This window comes from Ahaetulla prasina, chromosome 6 (assembly GCF_028640845.1).
Source record: "Ahaetulla prasina isolate Xishuangbanna chromosome 6, ASM2864084v1, whole genome shotgun sequence".
Classification (NCBI taxonomy): domain Eukaryota; kingdom Metazoa; phylum Chordata; class Lepidosauria; order Squamata; family Colubridae; genus Ahaetulla; species Ahaetulla prasina.
In genome coordinates, this window is record NC_080544.1 from 101,168,208 (window position 1) to 101,180,798 (window position 12,591).

Consider the following 12,591-nt stretch of genomic DNA (forward strand, 5'->3'; position numbering starts at 1 on the left):
GCCTCCCACCGACCCGTATGCTCTCACAGAGAGGGTCTCCTCAGGGTGCCATCCGCCAAACAGTGTCGGCTGGCGGCCCCCAGGAGTAGGGCCTTCTCTGTGGGGGCAGCGACGCTCTGGAATGAACTTCCCCCTGGCCTACGTCAAGTGCCTGATCTTCGGACCTTCCGTCGTGAGCTCAAAACACACCTATTTATTCAAGCGGGACTGGCATAATAGTGTTGAATTTTAAATTTGGGGTTTGTTAATATTTTAAAATTTTAAAATCTAAATTTTTAATTTATCAGCCTTTATAATCTGCTATGTTTTAAATGTTGTTTTAATTGTATATATTTTGTGTTTTATCGTTGGCTGTACACCGCCCTGAGTCCTTCGGGAGAAGGGCGGTATAAAAATTTAATAAAATAAATAAAATAAATAAATAAATTATAACAATTCATTTTCTTTCATGCACTACCTTTGTGTGTGTCTGTGTGTGACCTTTTCCACTTTTTCATCATTTACCATTTCTAATTTCTATCCAATTATACAATTTATTCCATACTATATAATATTCCGTATCTTCCTTTTCTTTTATCTCCTTTGTTAATTTATCCATCTCAGCTCAGTCCAGAATTTTCCTTATCACTTCCTCCTCCAATGGTAATTTCACCTTAGTTCTAAGTTGCTTCTCTCCTTGATTAGTTTCCACCCATTGCTTCTTGTTCTACCCTCAGATGCTTTGGAGAAGAGCTTGATTCCCTCTTCTTTGTGGCAGCCCCTGAGATATTGCTATCACATCACCCCTAGTCCTTCTTTTCATCAAACTAAACATACCCAGTTCCTGCAACTGTTCTTCATATGTTTTAACCTCCAGTCCCCCAATCATCTTTGTTGCTCTTCTCTGCACTCTTTCTAGAGTCTCCACATATTTTTTACATCGTGGTGACCAAAACTGAAGGCAGTATTGGCCTTACCAAGGCATATAGCCTTTATTGTCACTGTACATCATATATACAACAAAATTAGTTAGAGGCAAGTCTGATGGACTGAATACCCTTATTCTACAAAGTTAAATAATGATACCATAGCAGCCGCCAATAAGCCAGATTGAACACAGTATTATACGTGCCCTCCTAAAATAAATAAAATGTCTAATACTTGACTTACAAATGGTCCTTCATAATCTAATAACTGTCATGGCTTAACAGTTTTATTGGCTTTTAATTTAAAAAACAACACGATTTTGAAAGGTGCAAGCAAGGGTTGTTGTCATGTCCAAAAATTATAGAAGAATCAGTCTCAACCTTGGCATTCCCAGAAGCTGTCCTTTACTTTGCTTCTGTGAAATGATAAGAGCACAATATAATAACATATGGTTGAACATATAATAAAATATAATAAGGAAGGCGTGCATAAGAGCACAAGCGTGCCTACTTTCCTGTCCTATTGTTTCCTTTCGTTATATCCAATTATTATTATTATTATTATTATTATTTGCATTTATATCCCGCCCTTCTCCGAAGACTCAGGGCGGCTTACACTATGTCAAGCAATAGTCTTCATCCATTTGTATATTATATAGAAAGTCAACTTATTGCCCCCCAACAATCTGGGTCCTCATTTTACCTACCTTATAAAGGATGGAAGGCTGAGTCAACCTTGGGCCTGGTGGGACTTGAACCTGCAGTAATTGCAAGCAGCTGCTGTTAATAACAGACTGTCTTACCAGTCTGAGCCACCAGAGGCCCATAATTAATATAGTTATTACATACTCATGCTTATATATATATATATATGCTCATATATTGTATAGTTATTTCATGCTTATGCTTATATATACTGTGTGGCAAAATAAATAAATAAATAAATAAAAAATAAAAAATAAAACATTTCAAAATGTTAGGGATTATTGAGTAGCGTCTAAAACTAGCTTTCACTAGGGCCATGTTACATTACAGGTAACCCTCAATTTTTAAGCATTCAAAGTTACAACAGCACTGAAAAAAAGTTAATTATGACTGTTTTTCACACTTAGGATTGTTGTAGCACCCCCGCGGTGCCATGAGATCTGTCTTCAGAAGGCATTTTTCAATCCTTACGTGATAGCCATGACAACTGTGGCTCTCTAAAACAGGGGTCTCCAAGCTTGGCAGCTTTAAGACTTGTGGACTTCAACTCCCAGAATCCCTCAGCCAGCAAAGCCCACAATGTCCCACTTAAATCAAGGATTACCTGTAGATTATTCTGGAAATTGGTTCAGAATTGAAGTAGGCTGGCATTATTTAGAAACCTGAAATTGCTGTGATTCCAATACATTTGGAAGACATCAGGTTGAGGATGTTTATTCTTTTAGTTATCAAGCTCTTGTTAATGTTGTTAATTAATCTTTGTACATTAATGCTGCTGGCTAATTTCAAGCCATTAAAAACAATAATCGTGCTGTCAGGACTCGGAGTTCTATTCTATTCTCACTGGGAAGGCATGGCTGAGAAGCTAAGGTAGACAATTTAATTTTGTCAAATATTCTGTTAAACGTATCAGCAAGGTGATTTTAAAATTTTAACATTTTCTCCTATTATTATTATTATTATTATTATTATTATTATTATTATTATTATTATTATTATTATTATTATTAGGCAATATGCCTTCAATGTAATTTGGATGAAGAATAACCCCACCCCATGGCAACCCTCCATCCTCCTAAAGGTAAAGGTTCCCCTCGCACATATGTGCTAGTCGTTGCCGACTCTAGGGGGCGGTGCTCATCTCTGTTTCAAAGCCGAAGACCAACGCTGTCCAAAAATGTCTCCGTGGTCATGTGGCCGGCATGACTCAATGCCAAAGGCGCACAGAACGCTGTTTCCTTCCCACCAAAGGTGGTCCCTATTTTTTCTACTTGCATTTTTACATGCTTTCAAAACTGCTAGGTTGGCAGAAGCTGGGACAAGTAACGGGAGCTCACCCCGTTACACGGCAGCACTAGGGATTCGAACCGCTGAGCTGCTGACCTTTCGATTGACAAGCTCAGCGTCTTAGCCCCTGAGTCACCGCGTCCTTTACTGGATGAAGAATATGTGGATTTAAATAGCTCTCTCCCAGTGTGGTGATAAAGTTAGAACAAGAGAGGGGAAGAGAAAGAGCGGGGGACAAAATGAAGAAAGAAAAAGGTACAGGAAAAGTAAGAGAAAGCAGAGAGAGAAAGAGAAGGGGAGAGGGAGGGAGGGAGGGAGGGAGAGAGAGAGAGAGGGAGAGAAGTCTAATTGAACATAGAAGTGAAGAAGAATGGAAGACTTCTAGAAAATGATTGAGCTACCATATCACAGCGCAAGAGAACCAGTGACCACAAGATGGCAGCAAATAGATACTGAAAATGATACTTCTCTACTGCCACCTAGTGTCCGAGTGTTTGCAACCAAAATATGGTAACTCTGCTAATGGTTGATCTCCATTTGCACTGAAATACGCCAGCTTCCTCCTTCAAATCCGGACCATTCTGCCCACCTGTGATTTCACAGTACGGAAGGGTTTTTCCTCCAGAGACGCCTCCCTGGGTATCTCCTTCATCACCATAGAAGGTCTAGAATGGAACTAAATGTTTTCCTTTTCTACATTAAAGCTGAGTTTGTAGATTACATACAGCCGTGTCATGGAAATAAAACTGAAAACTGAAAATAGGTTCCCTGTGGATAGACTCCAGCGGTGAAGAAATACCATATATCCATGCGGGTCGCATCCAATTGTTTTTGATCCCACTCGTATCAACTCCAGAGTAGATACAGTTGTGCTGGGAAACAGTCACATGACCAAGGCCATTCCTTTGATCTATGCCTGTATGCATTAAGAACACGACATGGGAGTCTAGCACAGAGAGAATTTTTAAACGGCTTCCCTACTACAGACGAAACACATAAAGTTGGCTCTAAAACTTCCTCATTTTCTTGCAGCATTGCATGATGTCAGACAAATGCTCGCTATGAAAGGGGCATGGGGGATCGGCATTAAAAGGCAGCGAAGTATCTATAGCAGTCTGCAAGTGATAAAGGCAACACGAATCAAGTACAACAAAGCCGATCCGGAGGCAATTATCAGAACTACTTGTCCACTCAGCGATGGCAAAGATGAGGTCAGTTCACAACACAGGGAGGACAAAAACACGCACAAACCAATAACAGTCCACTCTGGAAAACTCTTACGATTACTAGAAATAAAAGCAAATGGGCATGAAGACGCATTAGAATATGAATCAGGTGTTCCCCTCTCTCGTTCAGATTGCCTGATTCATAAACTGGTTTGCATGTAAAACCAAAACAGGATGTAGCAAAGCAAAGCTTCCTGCGCCGTCACTGTATCTATAGGTCAATTAAAAAGTGGCAACATCTAACAGGTAGATTTTCCTACAAGGATTATTACCTGTGCGTAACTTCATATACAAAGACCACTCAGATATTTATTTTGCTTTGAATGTTTGTTAAGAAGCTGCTCTTGGGACTTGGCAAGGGGTTAACACACATTCACGTAAAATACAGAACCTTCGTACACAGGGGGAAACTAAGACGTTTTCATTCTATACCTGGTGGGACAATGGTCCCTCTGAAGTTACCTATTTACCTTGATGCATGTGTGTGGATAATTCAATATTGCAAATCTGTAAAAGGCAACTGAGAATGAGTTAATTTAAGGCACAGAAGCATCCTAGCAATTACTAATAACTTGAATTAAGCGACTTTGGGATTTTACACAAATGGAGTAGATTGAATGAAATAATTGCAAGGTTTGAGCTGCCTTTGAATTAGTTTGAATCATTCAAGTAATTTAACATTCAGGGGTATTTGAATAATAATAATAATAATAATAATTATATATATATTAGAAATAATAATAGAAAGGTGAACTGGTATTTTAATACATATATCTGCAAATTGCTGATAACAAGAGGGCCTGAATCGTTTATGACTGCTATGGTTACCATTATTTTGAACACACTGTACGCTTCAATCTGGCGGTTTCAATCATGTAAAATTCATTTATTTCTGTTGGGAAAAAATATTCGATTTGAATAGCTTCCATGAAGTTAAAAAGGAACATGATTCACATGAAAATGAAACAGCTTTTGAAGCTGAATTTCCTTTGCAACCAGAAATACTTTTATTCAACTTTTCATTAAGCCATGTGTCATATTGAACTTCTTATGTTAGCTGTGCTAAGCATTACCACATGCTTATTGGAAAGCATGTTTGATTTGTTCCTTTGAAAGATGGAAGTTATGGGGCGATGTTTTGATGTCCAACATGTTATACTTAAAAGTAAACCTGATATAGAATTCATTTCTAACTGGGAACTTTTCTTAGATTATGGCTTAGTGTATGGATTATGGCTTATTATACATTTAGTTTATATTTTAACTTTACAAACAATTAGAATATGTGATTCTATAGGTATAATTAGATCATCTATAATTAGAATTACGCTGCCTATAATTCTATGTATAGATTGTATTAATCAAATACTCTTCGTTTAAGTTTAGTCTTAATTTAGTCTTAGTCTTAGCTTTTCCTAGTTAGTCCTAGCTTAGTCCTAGTTTAGTCTTAGTCTTAGCTTTTCTTTTACAAATCAATGACACATTTGTATACAGGAAGAAGTGGCAAAGCCTGGGGGAAGAGTCAAAAGAGGGGTTAGCTTAGAATCATTATGTAGATACAAGCGAACAAAGTCCAAATTCCCCTGAATTCCGGTAACTCCTAGCAGGTGCTAACCATTAGTTGAGAATATTCCTGTGCATAGGTCTGAGTAGCAATAAATCAGTTTAATTGGACTTTCATGAGTGAACTTGATCTTCCCTGCCTGACATTTGATGTGCTTGAGATAGCTAAAGAAACATTAATCTCCTTGACAATTCAGATCCTATGATTACTTACATTTACTTTCTTAATTATATTTTACTTTTCTTTTGGTATGTCTGTTATCTATCTTGGTTTGTTTTTAGTAAATAAAATGAAGTTAAAAGCATAAAGCCTTTGGGTTGTGCTTTGTTTTAAATGTAACTTTCCATTTATTCCACACAAACAATAATAATAATAAAAATTGATCCAATAACTAGGGGAGGAACCAAAATTTAGAGCCATGGCCTGCACTTTAATGCAGAAAGTCTAAAAAAAAATCACAGTATTTCAGAGTTAATATTTAAGTCTGGAAAAGGCACTTGAGGGTCCATACATAGTGCAGTTCAGAACCTTAATTAAAATAGTTGATTATTAGGGTTAATTTAACAAGAGATCCCTGGCCAGACTGTTCTGTACAGCCCTTCCTGTTTAGTATTACTGCATCCTGTGACAATCTATTTTTCCCTCCATTTGTCATGCATTCTGATGAAAGATGCAATTAATGTGCCAATGTGTAATCAAACTATTGAAAAATCCCTGAGATTATATTGTAACACTAAATTTAGCCATTTCCTCCAAATGCAAAATGTTATTCATTTTATCTTAGGGATCTGAGTCAAATATTTATTTTTATTTATTTATTTATTTATTTTGTCACAACAATATATGTAAGTATCATACAAAAAGATTATATAGTATATAAACACATATATGAGTAAATATTAGGAGGTATAAGCATATATATATATAGGAAGAAGAAAAGAAAAACAATAGGACAGGAACGGTAGGCACGTTTGTGCTCTTATGCACGCCCCTTATGGTCCTCTTAGGAATGGGGTGAGATCAATAGTGGAAATGTTTGGTTAAAGCTTTTAGGATTATGGGAAGAGACCACAGAGTCAGGTAAAGTATTCCAAGCACTGATGATTCTGTTACAGAAGTCATATTTTCTGCAATCTAGATTAAAGCGGTTAACATTAACATATCTCCATTTATTCCGCCCAAGTCTTGTTAGCTATCCACATTTTACTGAATAACTATTTAATATTCTGGTTTATCACATTCAGAGCTTTAGAATCAAACCCATATGTTTACTTTTAACTGCAGTTTCCTAAAACAAGCCTATTTCATAAGGAACAGTGAGACATCAACTTGTTTTAATAAATCATACCTAATGCTAATCACCATATAGATTCAAAAGTAATGCCAATGTGAAACAAACTGGATTTTAGATTTTCATGATTAGAATGACGTTGTTATTATAGAAATGGCTTGAAATGTTGTAAAATGTAAAGCAAAAGGTTGAAGTATTTCTTTGTATTTCACTGTACAGAAAACATCAGAAATCACTATTTTTTCCCTCTTTGCATTTTCTCTCTTCTCTTAGTTTTCTAACTTTTGTTTTTTCTGTATTTTTATCTTATAATAAAACAATAATTAATAATAATATAGTGTAGTGCAGTGCAGTGCAGTGTAATGTAAAGTAATGTAATAATATAATATAATATAATATAATATAATATAATATAATATAATATAATATAATATAATATAATATAATAATGTAATGTAATGTAATGTAATATAATATAATATTTATATCTTATATGCAACGAGTTAAAAAAGAACCAATATTTTTTAATGTCCTCTCATACCAGGAATTAGAAAGTTAAGGACATTCTTTCCTGTTGACCTTAGCTTTAAATTATAAGAGTCATACATCAATTACTAAAGCAGACTGTTTCAACAAAATAGATTGGTCATTAGATTGCTTATTTGATTTTTGGCTTTTGAAGAAACACTTTTTCAATTCTGCCATTTCTCCTTGAATCTGTTAATGTACAACCTAGCTTATCTAAAGCTGAGCATGCAAACTGCAAAATTGAAGACAATTGGGTACAATTTGAATAAGATCTTGCATGAGCCACAGCAAACAGAACGTTCTAGAGAAAAATGGCCTCCACATTCAACATGGTGGACTTGTGCAAAGGAGGTAGAAATCAGTAAACATGACTATTTCAAAAGCATTAAATACTGTGACGTACGGCACAAAACTCAACAAACCAATATCTTTTTGCCATTAATGTTCATTTATATCACTGCTTTAAGTAACTATGGATAGCATAGTTGGATCGCAGCTGGTAATTTTGAACAGTTTTAGACACTTTGCTAATGACTAACATGCACAATCTTGTTACGTATGCCGTTTTACTTCAAACACCTGCCTTCAAAAAAAAAAAACAACCCAACATTAATGCAGAATATGTGAAATGGTGAACCAGAAGTAATGTTTTTCTCTGCTTTATACTATATTTTACGTCTTAACATACTTCTTTGAAAAATTTTGTAACAATATATTGCATATAATATTATAATACTGTAAGCTGGACCCCGAGAGCAATGCCAAAGACGAAATCATATAAATACAGCTATAAATAAATGCTGGAAATAGTTTATTTTTTTTTTGTAAAGGATACAGGTGAAAATATTCTGTTAAACATATCAGCAAGGTGATTTTAAAAATTTAGCATTTTTCACCTATTATTATTATTTTTTGCCAATATGCCTTCAGTGTAATTTGGATGAAGAATATGTGGATTTAAATAGCTCTCTCCCAGTGTGGTGATAAAGTTAGAACAAGAGAGGGGAAGAGAAAGAGCGGGGGACAAAATGAAGAAAGAAAAAGGTACAGGAAAAGTAAGAGAAAGCAGAGAGAGAAAGAGAAGGGGAGAGGGAGGGAGAGAGAGAGGGAGAGAAGTCTAATTGAACATAGAAGTGAAGAAGAATGGAAGACTTCTAGAAAATGATTGAGCAACCATATTGCAGCGCAAGAGAACCAGTGACCACAAGATGGCAGCAAATACTGAAAATGATACTTCTCTACTGCCACCTAGTGGCTGAGTGTTTGCAACCAAAATATGGTAGCTCTACTAATGGTTGATTTCCATTTGCATTGAAATACGCCAGCTTCCTCCTTCAAATCCGGACCATTCTGCCCACCTGTGATTTCATAGTAAGGAGGGGTTTTTCCTCCGGAGACTCCTCCCTCGGTATCTCCTTCATCACCATGGCAACAGCCTTATCTGCCGCCCTAGAGCCTTTCCCCTATAACAGTGAAATCAACAATGACTTGTGTCAGGAGGAAATGTATGACATTCCTGTTACAGATGTAGAAATAGCTTTAATATGACATTTTTATCATCAGTTTCAATTCCCTTCCTCGTCTCCTCCCACCAAACAAACACACAACAAAGCAAGAAGTTAAACTAACATGTAAAATAGTGGAAGCAAATTGTTGGTGCTGGAAACAAAAATGAAAATTTAAAAGCGAAGTTAAGCAATCATACAAGTATTGGCACAGCTGTTAACAATAAGATGTAACATATATTTATATAGATGCATGGTGTCCAATCCAACATACTTTATCACTTTCCAAGTGATAATCGTTTGTTTCAATCCCATTTCAGTTTTCCATAGATGATACAATGGATTATTTAAAGCAATTTTTCATGGTGTCTAACCAGAAATCTTGGAGCGACCTTTGGTGGGACATGTCCCTTAATGTGACCTCCAGAATTTGCTGATAAATTGTCATTTTCCTGGGTCAGTAAGAGGATATGTTTAAATCCATTGGGATGATTGAATTAAGTTCAGGTTAAAATTATATTATATTTAAGATTTTCCCTGGCCAAGTCATTTTAGAAGCACATCTTACAGCACACCAAAATCCATAGGAAATTCCCCACCCCCTAAAAATAGCCAAATCCTCCTATATTTTGCTGCAATTTCATCATTTCATTTATACAATATTCAGGATGAATATTTGGTCCACTTACTGCCGTGGGTTAAATTGTAAATCAGCCTCCAGTCTGAATCTCAGAGAGCACTTCTCTGTAAAAATATATTTTTGATCTATTTAAGATTGTTGTGGAGGACAAGAAGGCCCTATCTCTCCAAGTTGCAGTGAGACACACAAAGTAATGTACAGGTAGTCCTCGACTTATGACCACAATTGAGCCCAAAATCTCTGTTGCTAAGTGAGACATTTGTTCAATGAGTTTTGATCCATTTTATGACTTTTTTTGGCCACTGTTGGTAAGTGAATCACTGCACTTGTTAAGCTAGCCAGATGGTTGTTAAGTGAATCTGGCTTCCCCATTGACTTTTCTTGTCAGAAAGTCGCAGAAGGTGGTCACATGACCCCGGGACACTGCAACCGTCGTAAATATGAGTCACAGTGGCCAAGTGTCCGAATTTTGATCAAATGACCATGGGGATGCTGCAACGGTCGTAAGTGTGAAAAACGGTCATATAAGTCACTTTTTTCAGTGCCGTTGTAACTTTGAATGGTCATTAAATGAATTGTTGTAAACCGAGGATTACCTGTATATGAGTATTTCAAAACATTGTGCTCAATGAGGAGGGTTTGCTAGGTTAACAAGATGCCAGATCGAAGTTAAAGTTATAGGATTGGACACCATGCGTAGTATTGATTGAAAAAGAATTTAAATCACTATGAACATTCCGCGCCCCCTTCTTATTTGCAAATACCATCATGCTGAAAAACTTTCATTGTTGTTAGACCTGGAAAGACTTCAAAGAACCTGCATCAAGGCATCATTAACACAGTCATACAAATTTATCAGGCTATTGCTTTCTTCCACTGTGTCTTTTGTCTTCTTTTCTTAGGAGACCAGAGATCCGGATATAATGCAACTCATTTCCCATCACCTGCCATGTAATGGAAGCTTCAGTTGGCCAATTATCTTAAGATAATTTTAACCTTCAACCGCATGGCCCAGTTAGCTTAAAAAAAAAAGAAAGGATCTTAATTTCCTACCGGGGCAGAAACTACCCCTTGGCATATGGCAGTATTTTCCCCTGAAATTGAATTGTTTAAAAAAAAAAAAAAGGACGAAGTATGATGATTACTAGGACATCAAGAGTGACATACCAATATTTGCAAAAAAATAAAATAAAATAGAGAGAGAGAAAGAGAGAGAGAGAGAAAGAAAGAAAGAGAAATTAATTTAATTCTCTCTAGAGCAGGGGTCTCCAACCTTGGCAACTTTAAGACTTGTGGATTTCAACTCCCAGCTTTGCTGGCTGAGGGATTTTGGGAGTTGAAGTCCACAAGTCTTAAAGTTGCCAAGGTTGGAGACCCCTGCTCTAGAGCAGCAGTCCCCAATATTTGCAGCGGAGTGGGTGGGGAAGTAGAGCGGAACCGGGCCGCGAGAGTGAGCAAGTTGAGCTGTGTGCACATGCATTCCAGCCCGCCACTCATGCGGCCTGGTTTTGAATAGGCTACGGCCTGGGGTTTGGGGACCCCTGCTGTAGAGAACGCAATGACTCCCTTCTTAAAACACAATAACAAAACGCAGATACAATATGTGTTGCCTCAGGAGACGAAGCAATTCTAAAATTCATTTTTTTTTTAAAAAAAAAGTAAAGATGGAGGAAGGAACCAAAGAACAACTCTGGGAAAAACCATCTTGATGCCAGCCAAAACTTCCTTCAAACTGGCTTTGAGATCTAACGCCAATGGTGACCCACCGTATTCAGATGCACAGTGTGACTATAATAAAAACCTTCGATTTTAAACAATTATCTTGCATGTTTTAAGCTAATGCCCCCGCTGTAAACCATTTTAGTTCGATATTGCAGAATTTCAATTCTGTCTTTCTTGCTTACAACAGAAAAGTATCTTTCAGAGAGATCATGTATCTATCAATTACTATTACAATTTTTAAATGCCTTCTGATGCAGTTGTAAAACCGTGTAGGTCTAAGAAGTTTCTTTGAATATACAGTAGTGGTCAAAATTGTGGAAGCCTTTTAGGAAAAGTGTATTTTTGATGTTTGGTGGCTAATAACGCCACTTTTTTTTTGGAGTTTCAAGATAATCATATTCCACTGCTGGAATGACCTGGGAGTAACCCAGACCCAGTAGTGGGTTGCTCCCAGTTCTCCCCAGTTTGTGTGAACTGGTAGTGGCAGTGGGAGGAGGCTCCGCCCACCTGCCCAGACGTCATCAACAAAGGATCTGTGCATGCACAGAAGCGCCGCATGTTCGCAAAACAAGCAAGTGTGCCCGCCGCGCACTACTGATAGTGAACTGGTAGCACTGGGTTTTGAAACCCACTACTGTCCAGTCCTTAACCCAACTGAAAATCTATGGGGCCAACCAGGGGTGAAATCCAGCAGGTTCTGACAGGTTCTGGAGAACCAGTAGCGGAAAATTTGAGTAGTTCAGAGAACCGGCAAATACCACCTCTGGCTGGCCCCAGAGTGGGGTGGGAATGGATATTTTGCAATATCCTTCCCCTGCCACACCCACCAAGCCACACTCACCAAGCAACACCACGCCCACCAAGCCACACCCACAGAATTGGTAGTAAAAAAATTTGGATTTCATCACTGGAGCCGACTAAAGAAACTTGTTAGTCAGAAGCGACCCAGCAATCCCATGGAGTGAACCAAGTCTTTTAGTTCAGCAGCTGTTATAATGTGAATCCAAGATCACATGATTGCTTCTATTAACTGGGTTTTATTGCTGGGTCGCTTCTGACTAACAAGATTCTTTAATCGGCTCCATAGATTTTCAATTGGGTGAAAATCTGGGCTATTCCCAGGCCATTCCAGCAGTGGAATATGATTATCTTGAAACTCCTCCCCCCAAAAAATTGTGCTATTAGCCATAAAACCTCAAAAATACACTTTTCCCAAAA

The 12,591-nt window shown here is 37.3% G+C and overlaps 1 protein-coding gene across 1 annotated transcript in view; it reads right to left on the minus strand.

Moving 5' to 3' along the window:
- PEX5L (peroxisomal biogenesis factor 5 like) overlaps positions 1-12,591 on the minus strand; it is a 212,524-nt gene that overhangs the window by 60,860 nt on the left and 139,073 nt on the right. The window contains exon 2 of the mRNA XM_058187507.1: positions 8,865-8,969. Coding sequence (XP_058043490.1) covers positions 8,865-8,969 — 105 coding nt within the window. The remainder of the gene's footprint in view (positions 1-8,864; positions 8,970-12,591) is intronic.